We start from the raw sequence: 23,925 nt of genomic DNA on the forward strand, positions 1-23,925 counted from the left end.
CTCGAGGTTGCATTCAGGCCGCCTGGCAAACCTATCACACTCACTTAAAGTAAGTTCATTTGTCTTTTCTCCAAGTACCTGTATTTGTTTATTTGACTTTATTGTAACTGTCAAAGAACGTATATCTCTAAAAGCTTGACCCTTAACTTCATTTGTCTTACTACTACTTTATTTGTTTGTGAAATACGTTTATTTGACATTATTGTAACTGTCAGCAAACATATATCTCTAAAAGCTTTCGTCTGTTGAGTCACGTGTGAGTTAGAAAACTCTATGTTACACCCTTAACTTCAATATGTAACCTGCAGCAGTTTGATGCAGTCATACATTGTTCCCAACATTGGTTTGCACCCAACGAAACAGTTTCTGCAGATGACTGAGACAGAGTGATCTCTGGTGTTGACCTTTTATATTTAACGACGCTTCGAACAATGTTTAAGTTATGTCCAGGCGTCTGAGGTGAACGAGTAACAGGTGAACACCCTTCTTTGAGCTAGGCGAACACCCTTTTTATATAAGCGAACATCCTTTTGTGAGACAGGCGAACACCATTTTACATAAGCGAATATCCTTTTGTGAGATAGGCGAACACCATTTTCATATAAGCGAACATCCTTTTGTGAGATAGACAAACACACTTCTGTAAGATAGGCGAACACCCTTTTGTGAGATAGGCGAACATCCTTCTGCAACATAGCTGAACACCCACCGTGAGACAGACGAACATCCTTCTGTGAGATAGGCGAACATCCTTCTGTGAGGTAGGTGAACACCCTTCTGTGAGATGGGCGAACACCCTTCTGCGACATAGCTGAACACCCTTCTGCGACATAACTGAACACTCTCTGTGAGATAGACGAACATTCTTCTGTGAGATAGGCGAACATCCTTCTGCAACATAGCTGAACACCCACTGTGAGACAGACGAACATCCTTCTGTGAGATAGGCGAACATCCTTCTGTGAGGTAGGTGAACACCCTTCTGTGAGATAGGCGAACACCCTTCTGTGAGGTAGGAGAACACCCTTCTGTGAGGTAGGAGAACACCCTTTCTGTGAAGTCAGTGAGAAGCAGGCTGCTGATCACAAGGGACATAACCTGTACATATTTTGTATTCGTACCCCAGATCAACGGATTCCTTGGACGCAATTATTGGGAGGATTTATACAAAAAGAATCCCGGCTCTCGCCTCCCCTTTTGAGGTAAGATACACACGTATGTGTCAGAAAACAATTGTAAAGAGAATGTGAGTCACAGAGTTTAAACATCTGAGCTCCTCTCCTCTTAGGTGATTAGTTTACCTTTTTGATATTCACCGCCGTTTCTATAGCAGCGGAAGTGAAGTCTGTGGTCCCATGTTGTAGTGCTTTATTATATCAACGCTGTATAGCAGTGTGAGTGAAGCCTGTGGTTCCATGTTGTAGTGCTTTATTATATCAACCCTGTATAGCAGTGTGAATGAAGTCTGTGGTCCCATGTTGTAGTGCTTTATCATATCAACGCTGTATAGCAGTGTGAGTGAAGTCTGTGGTTCCATGTTGTAGTGCTTTATTATATCAACGCTGTATAGCAGTGTGAGTGAAGCCTGTGGTTCCATGTTGTAGTGCTTTATTATATGAACGCTGTATAGCAGAGTGAGTGAAGTCTGTTGTTCCATGTTTTAGTGCTTTATTATATCAACGCTGTACAGCAGGGTGAGTGAAGTCTGTTGTTCCATGTTGTAGTGCTTTATTATATCAACGCTGTATAGCAGTGTGAGTGAAGTCTGTGGTTCCATGTTGTCATGCTTTATTATATCAACGCTGTACAGCAGGGTGAGTGAAGTCTGTTCCATGTTGTAGTGCTTTATTATATCAACGCTGTATAGCAGTGTGAGTGAAGTCTGTGGTTCCATGTTGTAGTGCTTTATTATATCAACGCTGTACAGCAGTGTGACTGAAGTCTGTGGTTCCATGTTGCAGTGCTTTATTATATCAACGCTGTACAGCAGTGTGACTGAAGTCTGTGGTTCCATGTTGTAGTGCTTTATTATATCAACGCTGTACAGCAGTGTGAGTGAAGTCTGTTGTTCCATGTTGTGCTTTATTATATCAACGCTGTATAGCAGTGTGAGTGAAGTCTGTGGTTCCATGTTGTAGTGCTTTTATTATATGAACGCTGTATAGCAGTGTGAGTGAAGTCTGTGGTTTCATGTTGTAGTGCTTTATTATATCAACGCTGTATAGCAGTTTGAGTGAAGTCTGTGGTTCCATGTTGTAGTGCTTTATTATATCAACGCTAGATAGCAGTGTGAGTGAAGTCTGTGGTTCCATGTTGTAGTGCTTTATTATATCAACGCTGTACAGCAGTGTGAGTGAATTCCGTGGTCCCATGTTGTAGTGCTTTATTATATTAACGCTGTATAGCAGAGTGAGTGAAGTCTGTGGTTCCATGTTGTAGTGCTTTATTATACCAACACTGTATAGCAGTGTGAGTAAAGTCGGTGGTTCCATGTTGTAGTGCTTTATTACATCAACGCTGTATAGCAGTGTGAGTGAAGTCTGTTGTTCCATGTTGTAGTGCTTTATTATATCAACGCTGTATAGCAGTGTGAGTGAAGTCTGTGGTTCCATGTTGTAGTGCTTTATTATATCAACGCTAGATAGCAGTGTGAGTGAAGTCTGTGGTTCCATGTTGCAGTGCTTTATTATATCAACGCTGTACAGCAGTGTGAGTGAATTCTGTGGTCCCATGTTGTAGTGCTTTATCATATTAACGCTGTATAGCAGTGTGAGTGAAGTCTGTGGTTCCATGTTGTAGTGCTTTATTATATCAACGCTGTACAGCAGTGTGAATGAAGTCTGTTGTCCCATGTTGTAGTGCTTTATTATATCAACGCTGTATAGCAGTGTGAGTGAAGTCTGTGGTTCCATGTTGCAGTGCTTTATTATATCAACGCTGTATAGCAGTGTGAGTGAAGCCTGTGGTTCCATGTTGTAGTGCTTTATTATATGAACGCTGTATAGCAGTGTGAGTGAAGTCTGTGGTTCCATATTGTAGTGCTTTATTATGTCAACGCTGTACAGCAGTGTGAGTGAAGTCTGTGGTTCCATGTTGTAGTGCTTTATTATATCAACGCTGTATAGCAGTGTGAGTGAAGCCTGTGGTTCCATGTTGTAGTGCTTTTATTATATCAACGCTGTATAGCAGATTGAGTGAAGTCTGTGGTTCCATGTTTTAGTGCTTTATTATATCAACGCTGTACAGCAGGGTGAGTGAAGTCTGTTGTTCCATGTTGTAGTGCTTTTTATTATATCAACGCTGTACAGCAGTGTGAGTGAAGTCTGTGGTTCCATGTTGTGCTTTATTATATCAACGCTGTATAGCAGAGTGAGTGAAGTCTGTGGTCCCATGTTGTAGTGCTTTATGACATCAAAGCTGTATAGCAGTGTGAGTGAAGTCTGTGGTTCCATGTTATAGTGCTTTATTATATCAACGCTGTATAGCAGTGTGAGTGAAGTCTGTGGTTCCATGTTTTAGTGCTTTAATATATCAACGCTGTATAGCAGTGTGAGTGAAGTCTGTGGTTCCATGTTTCAGTGCTTTATTATATCAACGCTGTACAGCAGTGTGAGTGAAGTCTGTGGTTCCATGTTGTGCTTTATTATATCAACGATGTATAGCAGAGTGAGTGAAGTCTGTGGTTCCATGTTTTAGTGCTTTATTATATCAACGCTGTACAGCAGTGTGAGTGAAGTCTGTTGTTCCATGTTGTAGTGCTTTATTATATAAACGCTGTATAGCAGTGTGAGTGAAGTCTGTTGTTCCATGTTGTAGTGCTTTATTATATCAACGCTGTATAGCAGTGTGAGTGAAGTCTGTGGTTCCATATTGTAGTGCTTTGTTATATCAACGCTGTACAGCAGTGTGAGTGAATTCTGTGGTCCCATGTTGTAGTGCTTTATTATATTAACGCTGTATAGCAGTGTGAGTGAAGTCTGTGGTTCCATGTTGTAGTGCTTTATTATATCAACGCTCTATAGCAGTGAGTAAAGTCTGTGGATCCATGTTGTAGTGCTCTATTATATCAACGCTGTGCAGCAGTGTGAGTGAATTCTGTGGTTCCTTGTTGTCGTGCTTTATTATATCAACGCTGTATAGCAGTGTGAGTGAAGTCTGTGGTTCCATGTTGTAGTGCTTTATTATATCAACGCTGTACAGCAGTGTGACTGAAGTCTGTGGTTCCATGTTGCAGTGCTTTATTATATCAACGCTGTACAGCAGTGTGACTGAAGTCTGTGGTTCCATGTTGTAGTGCTTTATTATATCAACGCTGTACAGCAGTGTGAGTGAAGTCTGTTGTTCCATGTTGTGCTTTATTATATCAACGCTGTATAGCAGTGTGAGTGAAGTCTGTGGTTCCATGTTGTAGTGCTTTATTATATCAACGCTGTATAGCAGTGTGAGTGAAGTCTGTGGTTTCATGTTGTAGTGCTTTATTATATCAACGCTGTATAGCAGTGTCAGTGAAGTCTGTGGTTCCATGTTGTAGTGCTTTATTATATCAACGCTAGATAGCAGTGTGAGTGAAGTCTGTGGTTCCATGTTGTAGTGCTTTATTATATCAACGCTGTACAGCAGTGTGAGTGAATTCCGTGGTCCCATGTTGTAGTGCTTTATTATATTAACGCTGTATAGCAGAGTGAGTGAAGTCTGTGGTTCCATGTTGTAGTGCTTTATTATACCAACACTGTATAGCAGTGTGAGTAAAGTCGGTGGTTCCATGTTGTAGTGCTTTATTACATCAACGCTGTATAGCAGTGTGAGTGAAGTCTGTTGTTCCATGTTGTAGTGCTTTATTATATCAACGCTGTATAGCAGTGTGAGTGAAGTCTGTGGTTCCATGTTGTAGTGCTTTATTATATCAACGCTAGATAGCAGTGTGAGTGAAGTCTGTGGTTCCATATTGTAGTGCTTTATTATATCAACGCTGTACAGCAGTGTGAGTGAATTCTGTGGTCCCATGTTGTAGTCCTTTATCATATTAACGCTGTATAGCAGTGTGAGTGAAGTCTGTGGTTCCATGTTGTAGTGCTTTATTATATCAACGCTGTATAGCAGTGTGAATGAAGTCTGTGGTCCCATGTTGTAGTGCTTTATTATATCAACGCTGTATAGCAGTGTGAGTGAAGTCTGTGGTTCCATGTTGCAGTGCTTTATTATATCAACGCTGTATAGCAGTGTGAGTGAAGCCTGTGGTTCCATGTTGTAGTGCTTTATTATATCAACGCTGTATAGCAGTGTGAGTGAAGTCTGTGGTTCCATATTGTAGTGCTTTATTATATCAACGCTGTACAGCAGTGTGAGTGAAGTCTGTGGTTCCATGTTGTAGTGCTTTATTATATCAACGCTGTATAGCAGTGTGAGTGAAGCCTGTGGTTCCATGTTGTAGTGCTTTATTATATCAACGCTGTATAGCAGATTGAGTGAAGTCTGTGGTTCCATGTTTTAGTGCTTTATTATATCAACGCTGTACAGCAGGGTGAGTGAAGTCTGTTGTTCCATGTTGTAGTGCTTTATTATATCAACGCTGTACAGCAGTGTGAGTGAAGTCTGTGGTTCCATGTTGTGCTTTATTATATCAACGCTGTATAGCAGAGTGAGTGAAGTCTGTGGTCCCATGTTGTAGTGCTTTATGACATCAAAGCTGTATAGCAGTGTGAGTGAAGTCTGTGGTTCCATGTTGCAGTGCTTTATTATATCAACGCTGTACAGCAGTGTGAGTGAATTCTGTGGTCCCATGTTGTAGTGCTTTATCATATTAACGCTGTATAGCAGTGTGAGTGAAGTCTGTGGTTCCATGTTGTAGTGCTTTATTATATCAACGCTGTACAGCAGTGTGAATGAAGTCTGTTGTCCCATGTTGTAGTGCTTTATTATATCAACGCTGTATAGCAGTGTGAGTGAAGTCTGTGGTTCCATGTTGCAGTGCTTTATTATATCAACGCTGTATAGCAGTGTGAGTGAAGCCTGTGGTTCCATGTTGTAGTGCTTTATTATATGAACGCTGTATAGCAGTGTGAGTGAAGTCTGTGGTTCCATATTGTAGTGCTTTATTATGTCAACGCTGTACAGCAGTGTGAGTGAAGTCTGTGGTTCCATGTTGTAGTGCTTTATTATATCAACGCTGTATAGCAGTGTGAGTGAAGCCTGTGGTTCCATGTTGTAGTGCTTTATTATATCAACGCTGTATAGCAGATTGAGTGAAGTCTGTGGTTCCATGTTTTAGTGCTTTATTATATCAACGCTGTACAGCAGGGTGAGTGAAGTCTGTTGTTCCATGTTGTAGTGCTTTATTATATCAACGCTGTACAGCAGTGTGAGTGAAGTCTGTGGTTCCATGTTGTGCTTTATTATATCAACGCTGTATAGCAGAGTGAGTGAAGTCTGTGGTCCCATGTTGTAGTGCTTTATGACATCAAAGCTGTATAGCAGTGTGAGTGAAGTCTGTGGTTCCATGTTATAGTGCTTTATTATATCAACGCTGTATAGCAGTGTGAGTGAAGTCTGTGGTTCCATGTTTTAGTGCTTTAATATATCAACGCTGTATAGCAGTGTGAGTGAAGTCTGTGGTTCCATGTTTCAGTGCTTTATTATATCAACGCTGTACAGCAGTGTGAGTGAAGTCTGTGGTTCCATGTTGTGCTTTATTATATCAACGATGTATAGCAGAGTGAGTGAAGTCTGTGGTTCCATGTTTTAGTGCTTTATTATATCAACGCTGTACAGCAGTGTGAGTGAAGTCTGTTGTTCCATGTTGTAGTGCTTTTATTATATAAACGCTGTATAGCAGCAGTGAGTGAAGTCTGTTGTTCCATGTTGTAGTGCTTTATTATATCAACGCTGTATAGCAGTGTGAGTGAAGTCTGTGGTTCCATATTGTAGTGCTTTGTTATATCAACGCTGTACAGCAGTGTGAGTGAATTCTGTGGTCCCATGTTGTAGTGCTTTTTATTATATTAACGCTGTATAGCAGTGTGAGTGAAGTCTGTGGTTCCATGTTGTAGTGCTTTATTATATCAACGCTCTATAGCAGTGAGTAAAGTCTGTGGATCCATGTTGTAGTGCTCTATTATATCAACGCTGTGCAGCAGTGTGAGTGAAGTCTGTGGTTCCTTGTTGTCGTGCTTTATTATATCAACGCTGTATAGCAGTGTGAGTGAAGTCTGTGGTTCCATGTTGTAGTGCTTTATTATATCAACGCTGTACAGCAGTGTGACTGAAGTCTGTGGTTCCATGTTGCAGTGCTTTATTATATCAACGCTGTACAGCAGTGTGACTGAAGTCTGTGGTTCCATGTTGTAGTGCTTTATTATATCAACGCTGTATAGCAGTGTGAGTGAAGTCTGTTGTTCCATGTTGTGCTTTATTATATCAACGCTGTATAGCAGTGTGAGTGAAGTCTGTGGTTCCATGTTGTAGTGCTTTATTATATCAACGCTGTATAGCAGTGTGAGTGAAGTCTGTGGTTTCATGTTGTAGTGCTTTATTATATCAACGCTGTATAGCAGTGTCAGTGAAGTCTGTGGTTCCATGTTGTAGTGCTTTATTATATCAACGCTAGATAGCAGTGTGAGTGAAGTCTGTGGTTCCATGTTGTAGTGCTTTATTATATCAACGCTGTACAGCAGTGTGAGTGAATTCCGTGGTCCCATGTTGTAGTGCTTTATTATATTAACGCTGTATAGCAGAGTGAGTGAAGTCTGTGGTTCCATGTTGTAGTGCTTTATTATATCAACGCTGTATAGCAGTGTGAGTAAAGTCGGTGGTTCCATGTTGTAGTGCTTTTATTACATCAACGCTGTATAGCAGTGTGAGTGAAGTCTGTTGTTCCATGTTGTAGTGCTTTATTATATCAACGCTGTATAGCAGTGTGTGAGTGAAGTCTGTGGTTCCATGTTGTAGTGCTTTATTATATCAACGCTAGTATAGCAGTGTGAGTGAAGTCTGTGGTTCCATATTGTAGTGCTTTATTATATCAACGCTGTACAGCAGTGTGAGTGAATTCTGTGGTCCCATGTTGTAGTGCTTTATTATATCAACGCTGTATAGCAGTGTGAGTGAAGTCTGTGGTTCCATGTTGTAGTGCTTTATTATATCAACGCTGTATAGCAGTGTGAATGAAGTCTGTGGTCCCATGTTGTAGTGCTTTTTTATTATATCAACGCTGTATAGCAGTGTGAGTGAAGTCTGTGGTTCCATGTTGTAGTGCTTTATTATATCAACGCTGTATAGCAGTGTGAGTGAAGTCTGTGGTCCCATGTTGTAGTGCTTTATTATATCAACGCTGTATAGCAGTGTGAGTGAAGCCTGTGGTTCCATGTTGTAGTGCTTTTTTATTATATCAACGCTGTATAGCAGTGTGAGTGAAGTCTGTGGTTCCATGTTTTGTAGTGCTTTATTATATCAACGCTGTATAGCAGTGTGAGTGAAGTCTGTGGTTCCATGTTGTAGTGCTTTATTATATCAACGCTGTATAGCAGTGTGAGTGAAGTCTGTGGTTCCATGTTGTAGTGCTTTTATTATATCAACGCTGTATAGCAGATTGAGTGAAGTCTGTGGTTCCATGTTTTAGTGCTTTTATTATATCAACGCTGTACAGCAGGGTGAGTGAAGTCTGTTGTTCCATGTTGTAGTGCTTTATTATATCAACGCTGTACAGCAGTGTGAGTGAAGTCTGTGGTTCCATGTTGTAGTGCTTTATTATATCAACGCTGTATAGCAGTGTGAGTGAAGTCTGTGGTCCCATGTTGTAGTGCTTTATTATATCAAACGCTGTATAGCAGTGTGAGTGAAGTCTGTGGTTCCATGTTGTAGTGCTTTATTATATCAACGCTGTATAGCAGTGTGAGTGAAGTCTGTGGTTCCATGTTGTAGTGCTTTATTATATCAACGCTGTATAGCAGTGTGAGTGAAGTCTGTGGTTCCATGTTGTAGTGCTTTATTATATCAACGCTGTATAGCAGTGTGAGTGAAGTCTGTGGTTCCATGTTGTAGTGCTTTATTATATCAACGCTGTACAGCAGTGTGAGCATGTTGTAGTGCTTTATTATATCAACGCTGTATAGCAGTGTGAGTGAAGTCTGTGGTTCCATGTTGCAGTGCTTTATTATATCAACGCTGTATAGCAGTGTGAGTGAAGTCTGTGGTTCCATGTTGTAGTGCTTTATTATATCAACGCTGTATAGCAGTGTGAGTGAAGTCTGTGGTTCCATGTTGTAGTGCTTTATTATATCAACGCTGTATAGCAGTGTGAGTGAAGTCTGTGGTTCCATGTTGTAGTAGTGCTTTATTATATCAACGCTGTATAGCAGTGTGAGTGAAGTCTGTGGTTCCATGTTGTAGTGCTTTATTATATCAACGCTGTATAGCAGTGTGAGTGAAGTCTGTGGTTCCATGTTGTAGTGCTTTATTATATCAACGCTGTATAGCAGTGTGAGTGAAGTCTGTGGTTCCATGTTGTAGTGCTTTATTATATCAACGCTGTATAGCAGTGTGAGTGAAGTCTGTGGTTCCATGTTGTAGTGCTTTATTATATCAACGCTGTATAGCAGTGTGAGTGAAGTCTGTGGTTCCATGTTGTAGTGCTTTATTATATCAACGCTGTATAGCAGTGTGAGTGAAGTCTGTGGTTCCATGTTGTAGTGCTTTATTATATCAACGCTGTATAGCAGTGTGAGTGAAGTCTGTGGTTCCATGTTTTAGTGCTTTATTATATCAACGCTGTATAGCAGTGTGAGTGAAGTCTGTGGTTCCATGTTTTAGTGCTTTATTATATCAACGCTGTATAGCAGTGTGAGTGAAGTCTGTGTTTCCATGTTATGGTGCTTTATTATATCAACGCTGTATAGCAGTGTGAGTGAAGCCTGTCGTTCCATGTTGTAGTGCTTTATTATATCAACGCTGTATAGCAGTGTGAGTGAAGTCTGTGGTTCCATGTTGTAGTGCTTTATTATATCAACGCTGTATAGCAGTGTGAGTGAAGTCTGTGGTTCCATGTTGTAGTGCTTTATTATATCAACGCTGCATAGCAGTGTGAGTGAAGTCTGTGGTTCCATGTTGTAGTGCTTTATTATATCAACGCTGTACAGCAGTGTGAGTGAAGTCTGTTGTTCCATGTTGTAGTGCTTTATTATATCAACGCTGTATAGCAGTGTGAGTGAAGTCTGTGGTTCCATGTTGTAGTGCTTTATTATATCAACGCTGTACAGCAGTGTGAGTGAAGTCTGTGGTTCCATGTTGTAGTGCTTTATTATATCAACGCTATATAGCAGTGTGAGTGAAGTCTGTGGTTCCATGTTGTAGTGCTTTATTATATCAACGCTGTATAGCAGTGTGATTGAAGACTGTGTTTCCATGTTGTAGTGCTTTATTATATCAACGCTGTATAGCAGTGTGAGTGAAGTCCGTGGTTCCATGTTGTAGTGCTTTATTATATCAACGCTATATAGCAGTGTGAGTGAAGTCTGTGGTCCCATGTTGTAGTGCTTTATTATATCAACGCTGTATAGCAGTGTGAGTGAAGTCTGTGGTTCCATGTTGTAGTGCTTTATTATATCAACGCTGTATAGCAGTGTGAGTGAAGTCTGTGGTTCCATGTTTTAGTGCTTTATTATATCAACGCTGTATAGCAGTGTGAGTGAAGTCTGTGGTTCCATGTTGTAGTGCTTTATTATATCAACGCTGTATAGCAGTGTGAGTGAAGTCTGTGGTTCCATGTTGTAGTGCTTTATTATATCAACGCTGTATAGCAGTGTGAGTGAAGTCTGTGGTTCCATGTTGTAGTGCTTTATTATATCTGTAAGTGTGCTGTATAGCAGTGTGAGTGAAGTCTGTGGTTCCATGTTGTAGTGCTTTATTATATCAACGCTGTATAGCAGTGTGAGTGAAGTCTGTGGTTCCATGTTGTAGTGCTTTATTATATCAACGCTGTATAGCAGTGTGAGTGAAGTCTGTGGTTCCATGTTGTAGTGCTTTATTATATCAACGCTGTATAGCAGTGTGAGTGAAGTCTGTGGTTCCATGTTGTAGTGCTTTATTATATCAACGCTGTATAGCAGTGTGAGTGAAGTCTGTGGTTCCATGTTGTAGTGCTTTATTATATCAACGCTGTATAGCAGTGTGAGTGAAGTCTGTTGTTCCATGTTGTAGTGCTTTATTATATCAACGCTGTATAGCAGTGTGAGTGAAGTCTGTGTTTCCATGTTGTAGTGCTTTATTATATCAACGCTGTATAGCAGTGTGAGTGAAGTCCGTGGTTCCATGTTGTAGTGCTTTATTATATCAACGCTGTATAGCAGTGTGAGTGAAGTCTGTGGTCCCATGTTGTAGTGCTTTATTATATCAACGCTGTATAGCAGTGTGAGTGAAGTCTGTGTTTCCATGTTGTAGTGCTTTATTATATCAACGCTGTATAGCAGTGTGAGTGAAGTCTGTGGTTCCATGTTGTAGTGCTTTATTATATCAACGCTGTATAGCAGTGTGAGTGAAGTCTGTGGTTCCATGTTGTAGTGCTTTATTATATCAACGCTGTATAGCAGTGTGAGTGAAGTCTGTGGTTCCATGTTGTAGTGCTTTATTATATCAACGCTGTATAGCAGTGTGAGTGAAGTCTGTGGTTCCATGTTGTAGTGCTTTATTATATCAACGCTGTATAGCAGTGTGAGTGAAGTCTGTGGTTCCATGTTGTAGTGCTTTATTATATCAACGCTGCATAGCAGTGAGAGTGAAGTCTGTTGTTTCATGTTGTGCTTTATTACATCAACGCTGTATAGCAGTGTGAGTGAAGTCCGTGGTTCCATGTTGTAGTGCTTTATTATATCAACGCTGTATAGCAGTGTGAGTGAAGTCTGTGGTTCCATGTTTTAGTGCTTTATTATATCAACGTTGTATAGCAGTGTGAGTGAAGTCTGTGGTTCCATGTTGTAGTGCTTTATTATATCAACGCTGTATAGCAGTGTGAGTGAAGTCTGTGGTTCCATGTTTTAGTGCTTTATTATATCAACGCTGTATAGCAGTGTGAGTGAAGTCTGTGGTTCCATGTTTTTAGTGCTTTTATTATATCAACGCTGTATAGCAGTGTGAGTGAAGTCTGTGGTTCCATGTTATAGTGCTTTATTATATCAACGCTGTATAGCAGTGTGAGTGAAGTCTGTGGTTCCATGTTGTAGTGCTTTATTATATCAACGCTGTATAGCAGTGTGAGTGAAGTCTGTGGTTCCATGTTGTAGTGCTTTATTATATCAACGCTGTATAGCAGTGTGAGTGAAGTCTGTGGTTCCATGTTGTAGTGCTTTATTATATCAACGCTGTATAGCAGTGTGAGTGAAGTCTGTGGTTCCATGTTGTAGTGCTTTATTATATCAACGCTGTACAGCAGTGTGAGTGAAGTCTGTGGTTCCATGTTGTAGTGCTTTATTATATCAACGCTGTATAGCAGTGTGAGTGAAGTCTGTGGTTCCATGTTGTAGTGCTTTTTATATCAACGCTGTATACAGCAGTGTGAGTGAAGTCTGTGGTTCCATGTTGTAGTGCTTTATTATATCAACGCTGTATAGCAGTGTGAGTGAAGTCTGTTGTTCCATGTTGTAGTGCTTTATTATATCAACGCTGTATAGCAGTGTGAGTGAAGTCTGTGTGGTTCCATGTTGTAGTGCTTTATTATATCAACGCTGTATAGCAGTGTGAGTGAAGTCTGTGGTTCCATGTTGTAGTGCTTTATTATATCAACGCTATATAGCAGTGTGAGTGAAGTCTGTGGTTCCCATGTTGTAGTGCTTTATTATATCAACGCTGTATAGCAGTGTGAGTGAAGTCTGTGGTTCCATGTTGTAGTGCTTTATTATATCAACGCTGTATAGCAGTGCGGAGTGAAGTCTGTGGTTCCATGTTGTAGTGCTTTATTATATCAACGCTGTATAGCAGCAGTGAGTGAAGTCTGTGGTTCCATGTTGTAGTGCTTTATTATATCAACGCTGTATAGCAGTGTGAGTGAAGTCTGTGGTTCCATGTTGTAGTGCTTTATTATATCAACGCTGTATAGCAGTGTGAGTGAAGTCTGTGGTTCCATGTTGTAGTGCTTTATTATATCAACGCTGTATAGCAGTGTGAGTGAAGTCTGTTGTTCCATGTTGTAGTGCTTTATTATATCAACGCTGTATAGCAGTGTGAGTGAAGTCTGTGGTTCCATGTTGTAGTGCTTTATTATATCAACGCTGTATAGCAGTGTGAGTGAAGTCTGTGGTTCCATGTTGTAGTGTTTTTTATTATATCAACGCTGTATAGCAGTGTGAGTGAAGTCTGTGGTTCCATGTTGTAGTGCTTTATTATATCAACGCTGTATAGCAGTGTGAGTGAAGTCTGTGGTTCCATGTTGTAGTGCTTTATTATATCAACGCTGTATAGCAGTGTGAGTGAAGTCTGTGGTTCCATGTTGTAGTGCTTTATTATATCAACGCTGTATAGCAGTGTGAGTGAAGTCTGTGGTTCCATGTTGTAGTGTTTTATTATATCAACGCTGTATAGCAGTGTGAGTGAAGTCTGTGGTTCCATGTTGTAGTGCTTTATTATATCAACGCTGTAGCAGCAGTGTGAGTGAAGTCTGTGTTTCCATGTTGTAGTGCTTTATTATATCAACGCTGTATAGCAGTGTGAGTGAAGTCTGTGGTTCCATGTTGTAGTGCTTTATTATATCAACGCTGTATAGCAGTGTGAGTGAAGTCTGTGGTTCCATGTTGTAGTGTTTTATTATATCAACGCTGTATAGCAGTGTGAGTGAAGTCTGTGGTTCCATGTTGTAGTGCTTTATTATATCAACGCTGTATAGCAGTGTGAGTGAAGTCTGTGGTTCCATGTTGTAGTGCTTTATTATATCAACGCTGTATAGCAGTGTGAGTGAAGTCTGTGGTTCCATGTTGTAGTGCTTTATTATATCAACGCTGTATAGCAGTGTGAGTGAAGTCTGTGGTTCCATGTTGTAGTGCTTTATTATATCAACGCTGTATAGCAGTGTGAGTGAAGTCTGTGGTTCCATGTTGTAGTGCTTTATTATATCAACGCTGTATAGCAGTGTGAGTGAAGTCTGTGGTTCCATGTTGTAGTGCTTTATTATATCAACGCTGTATAGCAGTGTGAGTGAAGTCTGTGGTTCCATGTTGTAGTGCTTTTATTATATCAACGCTGTATAGCAGTGTGAGTGAAGTCTGTGGTTCCATGTTGTAGTGCTTTATTATATCAACGCTGTATAGCAGTGTGAGTGAAGTCTGTGGTTCCATGTTGTAGTGCTTTATTATATCAACGCTGTATAGCAGTGTGAGTGAAGTCTGTGGTTCCATGTTGTAGTGCTTTTATTATATCAACGCTGTATAGCAGTGTGAGTGAAGTCTGTGGTTCCATGTTGTAGTGCTTTATTATATCAACGCTGTATAGCAGTGTGAGTGAAGTCTGTGGTTCCATGTTGTAGTGCTTTATTATATCAACGCTGTATAGCGCTGTATAGCAGTGTGAGTGAAGTCTGTGGTTCCATGTTGTAGTGCTTTATTATATCAACGCTGTATAGCAGTGTGAGTGAAGTCTGTGGTTCCATGTTGTAGTGCTTTATTATATCAACGCTGTATAGCAGTGTGAGTGAAGTCTGTGGTTCCATGTTGTAGTGCTTTATTATATCAACGCTGTATAGCAGTGTGAGTGAAGTCTGTGGTTCCATGTTATAGTGCTTTATTATATCAACGCTGTATAGCAGTGTGAGTGAAGTCTGTGGTTCCATGTTGTAGTGCTTTATTATATCAACGCTGTATAGCAGTGTGAGTGAAGTCTGTGGTTCCATGTTGTAGTGCTTTATTATATCAACGCTGTATAGCAGTGTGAGTGAAGTCTGTGGTTCCATGTTGTAGTGCTTTATTATATCAACGCTGTATAGCAGTGTGAGTGAAGTCTGTGGTTCCATGTTGTAGTGCTTTATTATATCAACGCTGTATAGCAGTGTGAGTGAAGTCTGTGGTTCCATGTTGTAGTGCTTTATTATATCAACGCTGTATAGCAGTGTGAGTGAAGTCTGTGGTTCCATGTTGTAGTGCTTTATTATATCAACGCTGTATAGCAGTGTGAGTGAAGTCTGTGGTTCCATGTTGTAGTGCTTTATTATATCAACGCTGTATAGCAGTGTGAGTGAAGTCTGTGGTTCCATGTTGTAGTGCTTTATTATATCAACGCTGTATAGCAGTGTGAGTGAAGTCTGTGTTCCATGTTGTCTGCTTTATTATATCAACGCTGTATGTGAGTGAAGTCTGTGGTTCCATGTTGTAGTGCTTTATTATATCAACGCTGTAAGCAGTGTGAGTGAAGTCTGTGGTTCCATGTTGTAGTGCTTTATTATATCAACGCTGTATAGCAGTGTGAGTGAAGTCTGTGGTTTCCATGTTGTAGTGCTTTATTATATCAACGCTGTATAGCAGTGTGAGTGAAGTCTGTGGTTCCATGTTGTAGTGCTTTATTATATCAACGCTGTATAGCAGTGTGAGTGAAGTCTGTGGTTCCATGTTGTAGTGCTTTATTATATCAACGCTGTATAGCAGTGTGAGTGAAGTCTGTGGTTCCATGTTGTAGTGCTTTATTATATCAACGCTGTATAGCAGTGTGAGTGAAGTCTGTGGTTCCATGTTGTAGTGCTTTATTATATCAACGCTGTATAGCAGTGTGAGTGAAGTCTGTGGTTCCATGTTGTAGTGCTTTATTATATCAACGCTGTATAGCAGTGTGAGTGAAGTCTGTGGTTCCATGTTGTAGTGCTTTATTATATCAACGCTGTATAGCAGTGTGAGTGAAGTCTGTGGTTCCATGTTGTAGTGCTTTATTATATCAACGCTGTATAGCAGTGTGAGTGAAGTCTGTGGTTCCATGTTGTAGTGCTTTATTATATCAACGCTGTATAGCAGTGTGAGTGAAGTCTGTGGTTCCATGTTGTAGTGCTTTATTATATCAACGCTGTATAGCAGTGTGAGTGAAGTCTGTGGTTCCATGTTGTAGTGCTTTATTATATCAACGCTGTATAGCAGTGTGAGTGAAGTCTGTGGTTCCATGTTGTAGTGCTTTATTATATCAACGCTGTATAGCAGTGTGAGTGAAGTCTGTGGTTCCATGTTGTAGTGCTTTATTATATCAACGCTGTATAGCAGTGTGAGTGAAGTCTGTGGTTCCATGTTGTAGTGCTTTTTATTATATCAACGCTGTATAGCAGTGTGAGTGAAGTCTGTGGTTCCATGTTGTAGTGCTTTATTATATCAACGCTGTATAGCAGTGTGAGTGAAGTCTGTGGTTCCATGTTGTAGTGCTTTATTATATCAACGCTGTATAGCAGTGTGAGTGAAGTCTGTGGTTCCATGTTGTAGTGCTTTATTATATCAACGCTGTATAGCAGTGTGAGTGAAGTCTGTGGTTCCATGTTGTAGTGCTTTATTATATCAACGCTGTATAGCAGTGTGAGTGAAGTCTGTGGTTCCATGTTGTAGTGCTTTATTATATCAACGCTGTATAGCAGTGTGAGTGAAGTCTGTGGTTCCATGTTGTAGTGCTTTATTATATCAACGCTGTATAGCAGTGTGAGTGAAGTCTGTGGTTCCATGTTGTAGTGCTTTATTATATCAACGCTGTATAGCAGTGTGAGTGAAGTCTGTGGTTCCATGTTGTAGTGCTTTATTATATCAACGCTGTATAGCAGTGTGAGTGAAGTCTGTGGTTCCATGTTGTAGTGCTTTATTATATCAACGCTGTATAGCAGTGTGAGTGAAGTCTGTGGTTCCATGTTGTAGTGCTTTATTATATCAACGCTGTATAGCAGTGTGAGTGAAGTCTGTGGTTCCATGTTGTAGTGCTTTATTATATCAACGCTGTATAGCAGTGAGTGAAGTCTGTGGTTCCATGTTGTAGTGCTTTATTATATCAACGCTGTATAGCAGTGTGAGTGAAGTCTGTGGTTCCATGTTGTAGTGCTTTATTATATCAACGCTGTATAGCAGTGTGAGTGAAGTCTGTGGTTCCATGTTGTAGTGCTTTATTATATCAACGCTGTATAGCAGTGTGAGTGAAGTCTGTGGTTCCATGTTGTAGTGCTTTATTATATCAACGCTGTATAGCAGTGTGAGTGAAGTCTGTGGTTCCATGTTGTAGTGCTTTATTATATCAACGCTGTATAGCAGTGTGAGTGAAGTCTGTGGTTCCATGTTGTAGTGCTTTATTATATCAACGCTGTATAGCAGTGTGAGTGAAGTCTGTGGTTCCATGTTGTAGTGCTTTATTATATCAACGCTGTATAGCAGTGTGAGTGAAGTCTGTGGTTCCATGTTGTAGTGCTTTATTATATCAACGCTGTATAGCAGTGTGAGTGAAGTCTGTGGTTCCATGTTGTAGTGCTTTATTATATCAACGCTGTATAGCAGTGTGAGTGAAGTCTGTGGTTCCATGTTGTAGTGCTTTATTATATCAACGCTGTATAGCAGTGTGAGTGAAGTCTGTGGTTCCATGTTGTAGTGCTTTATTATATCAACGCTGTATAGCAGTGTGAGTGAAGTCTGTGGTTCCATGTTGTAGTGCTTTATTATATCAACGCTGTATAGCAGTGTGAGTGAAGTCTGTGGTTCCATGTTGTAGTGCTTTATTATATCAACGCTGTATAGCAGTGTGAGTGAAGTCTGTGGTTCCATGTTGTAGTGCTTTATTATATCAACGCTGTATAGCAGTGAGTGAAGTCTGTGGTTCCATGTTGTAGTGCTTTATTATATCAACGCTGTATAGCAGTGTGAGTGAAGTCTGTGGTTCCATGTTGTAGTGCTTTATTATATCAACGCTGTATAGCAGTGTGAGTGAAGTCTGTGGTTCCATGTTGTAGTGCTTTATTATATCAACGCTGTATAGCAGTGTGAGTGAAGTCTGTGGTTCCATGTTGTAGTGCTTTATTATATCAACGCTGTATAGCAGTGTGAGTGAAGTCTGTGGTTCCATGTTGTAGTGCTTTATTATATCAACGCTGTATAGCAGTGTGAGTGAAGTCTGTGGTTCCATGTTGTAGTGCTTTATTATATCAACGCTGTATAGCAGTGTGAGTGAAGTCTGTGGTTCCATGTTGTAGTGCTTTATTATATCAACGCTGTATAGCAGTGTGAGTGAAGTCTGTGGTTCCATGTTGTAGTGCTTTATTATATCAACGCTGTATAGCAGTGTGAGTGAAGTCTGTGGTTCCATGTTGTAGTGCTTTATTATATCAACGCTGTATAGCAGTGTGAGTGAAGTCTGTGGTTCCATGTTGTAGTGCTTTATTATATCAACGCTGTATAGCAGTATGAGTGAAGTCTGTGGTTCCATGTTGTAGTGCTTTATTATATCAACGCTGTATAGCAGTGTGAGTGAAGTCTGAGGTTCCATGTTGTAGTGCTTTATTATATCAACGCTGTATAGCAGTGTGAGTGAATTCTGTGATTCCATGTTATAGTGCTTTATTATATCAACTGTGCATAGCAGTGTGAGTGAAGTCTGTGGTTCCATGTTGTAGTGCTTTATCATATCAACGCTGTATAGCAGTGTGAGTGAAGTCTGTGGTTCCATGTTGTAGTGCTTTATTATATCAACGCTGTATAGCAGTGTGAGTGAAGTCTGTGGTTCCATGTTGTAGTGCTTTATTATATCAACGCTGTATAGCAGTGTGAGTGAAGTCTGTGGTTCCATGTTGTAGTGCTTTATTATATCAACGCTGTATAGCAGTGTGAGTGAAGTCTGAGGTTCCATGTTGTAGTGCTTTATTATATCAACGCTGTATAGCAGTGTTAGTGAAGTCTGTGGTTCCTGCAAACATTACGACGCAAGTTGCACGAGTGGTCCATTGTATAGTCACACAACCCTATCCATAGTCATAAACACATCCTTGATTGCTCCAACTGCATCATGAGCATGTGCTTATGAATCACTGTCAAATAGCGAAGATGCCCTACTGGTGGCATCTATCACAAACACATGCAACAGCTGGTCAATTGTTCACAAACACGAGACATATGGTACAGTTCATACAAGAATATGCAGTCACTGCTACGCCAGACAGTCCCCAACATGCCTTCCGTTAAGCTTCACTTAAACATTGAACATCGTAATATATAATAGAAGTGTGACGTCACATGTGTCCCCTTTGTGAGGCAGGAAAACACTTATTTTGTCGATTCACATCTCCAACCTACGCCATTTCCAAATGAATTGTGAAATAACTGGCAGTTTTCAGTTTAGAACTACGTAACCTTTAGACTAACGCTTAGTCTCCGAATAGACATAATTTTGATCATAACAAATACACTCATATATATTGAAAGGGAGCCCCAGTGAAAACCTGAGCAAATCTAGACTTGCTTCATTGAGGGCTTTAGTATTGCAGGGAGGGCTAGGTAGGAGGGAAGATAATGTGGGTCAGGGACTGTGAGAGTAAGCTGTGCATCATGGCGTCGTCATATCAGCCGAATTTTCACATCTTCTCATTTCACAAAGCTGCTGTGTCTGGTCAAGCTGCCATTATTTACAGATGGCCGTCATCGTTGCAAAACCCGTTAAGATCCGGGTTCGAATTGGTCTTCAGCAACCCATGCTTGTCGTAAGAGGCGACTAAAGGGATCGGGAGCACAGGCCCTAGGTTTGGGAGGATTAAAGAGTTAGAAAAAATATATAAACATTTGAGATGACCCCGACTCGTAATGCTTCACAGGTCATTATGTATTGTGCTGTGAAGCATGTCGAGTCGGGGGTCATCTCAAAGTCAATATTTTGTAATAATTAATCTCCGCAAAGACACGAGGGCCTGTGATCGCTGACTTGGTTGACATATGTCATCGCATCCGAAACGCCTAGATCGATGCTCATGTTGTTGATCACTGGATTGTCAGGTCCAGGCTCGATTACTTACAGACCTCCGTCATATAGCTGGAATATTGCTGAATGCGGCAGTAACAACAAACTAACAAAACCAACATCGTTCAAACGTGACGTGTGTTTTATAACACGAAAGTGATTCTTTATTTCCATATATGTAATGTATGTAATTTGAAACGCTCATTTCTTCCCACAGATATGGAAGTAAGAACTCTGCTGTTCCTGGTGTGTTTGCCAGCGCTCATCACTGGTACTCCCTCGAAACAAGCAAAACATGACTTCAAAAGTACTTTACGTCACAATATGAAAGGATATTTTAAGAGTTACACGCTTGGAAATTTCAAAGGAGTCTATGACAAGGAGTTTTACACGCTAAAGATAAGCAAATGGTTAAGTGAAGATGTGTCAGAGAATACACCCCATGTACACGAAGAAACAGAGCGCCCACTACTGGCTGCTAAGCAAGAACCAGGTTTAAGACAGGAGTGGCTAAATAACGGAAAACCAACAGAGCCCCAGTTACTTGCCAACTTCAAACACCAGGGAACCGATCAACCATTACTGGCTGCCAAGAGAGAACAGTTGTCAATACAGGAGTGGTTGAATAATGAAAAACCAACAGAGCCCCAGTTGTTGGCAAACTTCAAATACGAGGAAACTGAACGCCCACTACTGGCTGCCAAGCAAGAACAACTGTCTGTACAAGAGTGGCTAAATAATGCAAAACCAACAGAGCCCCAGTTGCTTGCAAACTTCAAATACGAGGAAACTGAACGCCCACTACTGGTTACCAAGAGAGAACTGTTGGCGCAAGAGTGGTTGAATAATGCAAAACCAACAGAGCCCCAGTTGCTTGCAAACTTCAAATACGAGGAAACTGAACGCCCACTACTGGTTACCAAGAGAGAACTGTTGGCGCAAGAGTGGTTGAATAATGCAAAACCAACAGAGCCCCAGTTGCTTGCAAACTTCAAACACGAGGAAACGGAACGCCCACTACTGGTTACCAAGAGAGAACTGTTGGCGCAAGAGTGGTTGAATAATGCAAAACCAACAGAGCCCCAGTTGCTTGCAAACTTCAAATACGAGGAAACGGAACGCCCACTACTGGTTACCAAGAGAGAACTGTTGGCGCAAGAGTGGTTGAATAATGCAAAACCAACAGAGCCCCAGTTGCTTGCAAACTTCAAACACGAGGAAACGGAACGCCCACTACTGGTTACCAAGAGAGAACTGTTGTCGCAAGAGTGGTTGAATAATGCAAAACCAACAGAGCCCCAGTTGTTGGCAAACTTCAAATACGAGGAAACGGAACGCCCACTACTGGCTGCCAAGCGAGAACAACTGTCTGTACAAGATCGGTTAAATAATGCAAAACCAACAGAGCCCCAGTTGCTTGCAAACTTCAAACACGAGGAAACGGAACGCCCACTACTGGTTACCAAGAGAGAACTGTTGGCGCAAGAGTGGTTGAATAATGCAAAACCAACAGAGCCCCAGTTGTTGGCAAACTTCAAATGCGAGGAAACGGAACGCCCACTACTGGTTACCAAGAGAGAACTGTTGGCGCAAGAGTGGTTGAATAATGCAAAACCAACAGAGCCCCAGTTGCTTGCAAACTTCAAATACGAGGAAACGGAACGCCCACTACTGGCTGCCAAGCGAGAACAACTGTCTGTACAAGAGTGGTTAAATAATGCAAAACCAACAGAGCCCCAGTTGCTTGCAAACTTCAAATACGAGGAAACGGAACGCCCACTACTGGTTACCAAGAGAGAACTGTTGGCGCAAGAGTGGTTGAATAATGCAAAACCAACAGAGCCCCAGTTGTTGGCAAACTTCAAATACGAGGAAACGGAACGCCCACTACTGGTTACCAAGAGAGAACTGTTGGCGCAAGAGTGGTTGAATAATGCAAAACCAACAGAGCCCCAGTTGTTGGCAAACTTCAAATACGAGGAAACGGAACGCCCACTACTGGTTACCAAGAGAGAACTGTTGGCGCAAGAGTGGTTAAATAATGCAAAACCAACAGAGCCCCAGTTGCTTGCAAACTTCAAACACGAGGAAACTGAACGCCCACTACTGGCTGCCAAGCAAGATCAGGAGTTGAAACAGGAATGGTTAAATAATGCAAATCCATCTGGACCTCAGCTGCTTGGAAACTTAATGGACGAAGGAACCATTCGCCCTTTGCTGTCTGCCCACCGAGAGCAGCAGTTGTCGTATCGTCCAGTACAGGGATCCAGTGATGGAAAAATGGAAAATACTGAGGGTATTTTGGCATGGTTGCGTGCAGCTTCGGGTCTTCGACAGACGCCAAGTGATGACATTGATTCTTCCCTTCAGTCATTTATCGATGTTCTCAACATTTCCCCTGATGGTTGCAGTGCAGCACACAAGCTACCGATGTCCGATCACCATGCAGACATATCTCTGCTCGGGGTGACTCCAGTTTTTATGAATCTGTTCTGGCCCTTCCGGTTTGACATGAATGCAATGAACCAACGTCTGGCTGCTTATGGCTTGACGAACAAAGTTATCTCTGAAAACAACGAGACCTTGAAAGAAGATTTCTTTCGGGAACTTCAAGAAGTGCAGGGCATGCGTCTCCCGGTGAAAGGAAACCAGATCGTGTTAAGCTTCGGGGACGCAGATGTTGTTGACGGACTGAAGCGAATCAACATTGTACCAGATGCCGAGGCGTATACTAGAGCTGGGAAACATCTCTACACTAGGGAGGAACAAGACCGGATACGACTGCTGGCCAACAAGGCGCTGGACTTAATCAACAAAACCCACGAGGAGCTGTATAGTGCAATGGTTCAAATGGTTTCTTGCATTGCCTTCTTCAAAGACGAATCTGACAAGTACACCAGTGGAACGGTCAACTCTGCCTTAGGGGTAATATGGTTGGATCCACGGGACGATTGGACGCTTCCATTGATGGCAGAACAAATAGTTCACGAGTTCATACATACGACACTGTTCTATACTGAGCTCGTCCAGGGTGGTTACAAGGACACGTCCCGAGTAACAGAAGCCCTAGTGTTGTCTGCTATCAGACAGGAACCCAGGCAGTTCGACAGATCTCTACATGCTGCCTATGTATCAGCTGGTCTCATCACCTTCCACACCAGGGCCGGCTTCTTCGACAGAGCAGCAAAACTTGCCCAGATGATGCCGGAGGCTGTGCAGGAACTGAACAGGGTCAATGCTGAGACTGACGTCCTGGATGAGGCTGGTCGTGCCATGCTCAATTTCCTCACTGAATATGTGTGTCTCACCCGCATGTAATCTTGTCGAGTCTGCTCAACCAATAAATGTCAATGTCATGACCTTTTGACACATCAAGGTAATCAAGGAAGGACCTGTTTTATACGAATACGATTATGTGTTAACTGTCTACTTCATTCAGCAGTGTAGTGAATAAAGTTCCAGTGTTAATACATGGAAGACGGAATATTTCATGCAGGAAGTGAGTGAGTGAGTGAGTGAGTGGGGTTTGAGCTAGTATTTGAGGTACACCATGTGATGTTACCTTATTGTGACGTCATCCCACGAGCGTCACCATCCCCTTATCTGCTTCCGGGCCAACCTATTGGGCGTTCTTCCTCTAACCGCCTACGGTTGGTCAGGAGGTTCCTCGTTCGAATCCGACCACAGGAGTAGCCCACTATATGGCCACTTCATTATGTTGATTTTTTTGTGAAATCAGCGATCACGTGACAAACACAGAATCATTATGAGGGCGAGTGTTGAGTGCTCGATGCTCGACCTGCTCATGTAACTAAATACAGCACCACAGTACTCAACAACAACAATAGAGATTGCGATATGCAATCATCAGGCTGCATTGCATTACCGAAACATTCATTGGTTTGAACTATGATTTGAGTTTTACGCTGCTTTTAGCACTATTCCAGCAATATCACGGCGGGTGTGACCTATGGACCTATGGGTAGTCAGTAAAGTTAGTAAAAAATGACA

General features: G+C 41.3%; 1 protein-coding gene across 2 annotated transcripts; it reads left to right on the forward strand.

The window, feature by feature from the left end:
• LOC124281675 lies at positions 1 to 23,270 on the forward strand. 2 transcript variants are annotated; one of them, XM_046717616.1, is made up of 3 exons: positions 1,184 to 1,202; positions 20,132 to 20,565; positions 20,785 to 23,270. In XM_046717616.1, the coding sequence occupies exons 2-3, from the start codon at positions 20,134 to 20,136 to the stop codon at positions 23,230 to 23,232; spliced, it is 2,880 nt and encodes a 959-aa protein (XP_046573572.1). In that variant the 5' UTR covers positions 1,184 to 1,202; positions 20,132 to 20,133; the 3' UTR covers positions 23,233 to 23,270. The 2 variants fall into 2 exon arrangements, with proteins under 2 accessions (XP_046573571.1, XP_046573572.1); XM_046717615.1 differs by lacking the exon at positions 1,184 to 1,202 and adding an exon at positions 1 to 49 and having other exon boundaries at positions 20,132 to 23,270.
• Positions 23,271 to 23,925: the final 655 nt, after the last annotated feature.

This window comes from Haliotis rubra, unplaced genomic scaffold (genome assembly GCF_003918875.1).
Source record: "Haliotis rubra isolate DU_JTF1 unplaced genomic scaffold, ASM391887v1 Scf288, whole genome shotgun sequence".
Taxonomy (NCBI): Eukaryota; Metazoa; Mollusca; class Gastropoda; order Lepetellida; family Haliotidae; genus Haliotis; species Haliotis rubra.

What these genes read in the sequence shown, in the direction of transcription:
- LOC124281675 (XM_046717615.1), top strand. Translation starts at nt 20,134, where the DNA reads ATGGAAGTAAGAACTCTGCTGTTCCTGGTGTGTTTGCCAGCGCTCATC.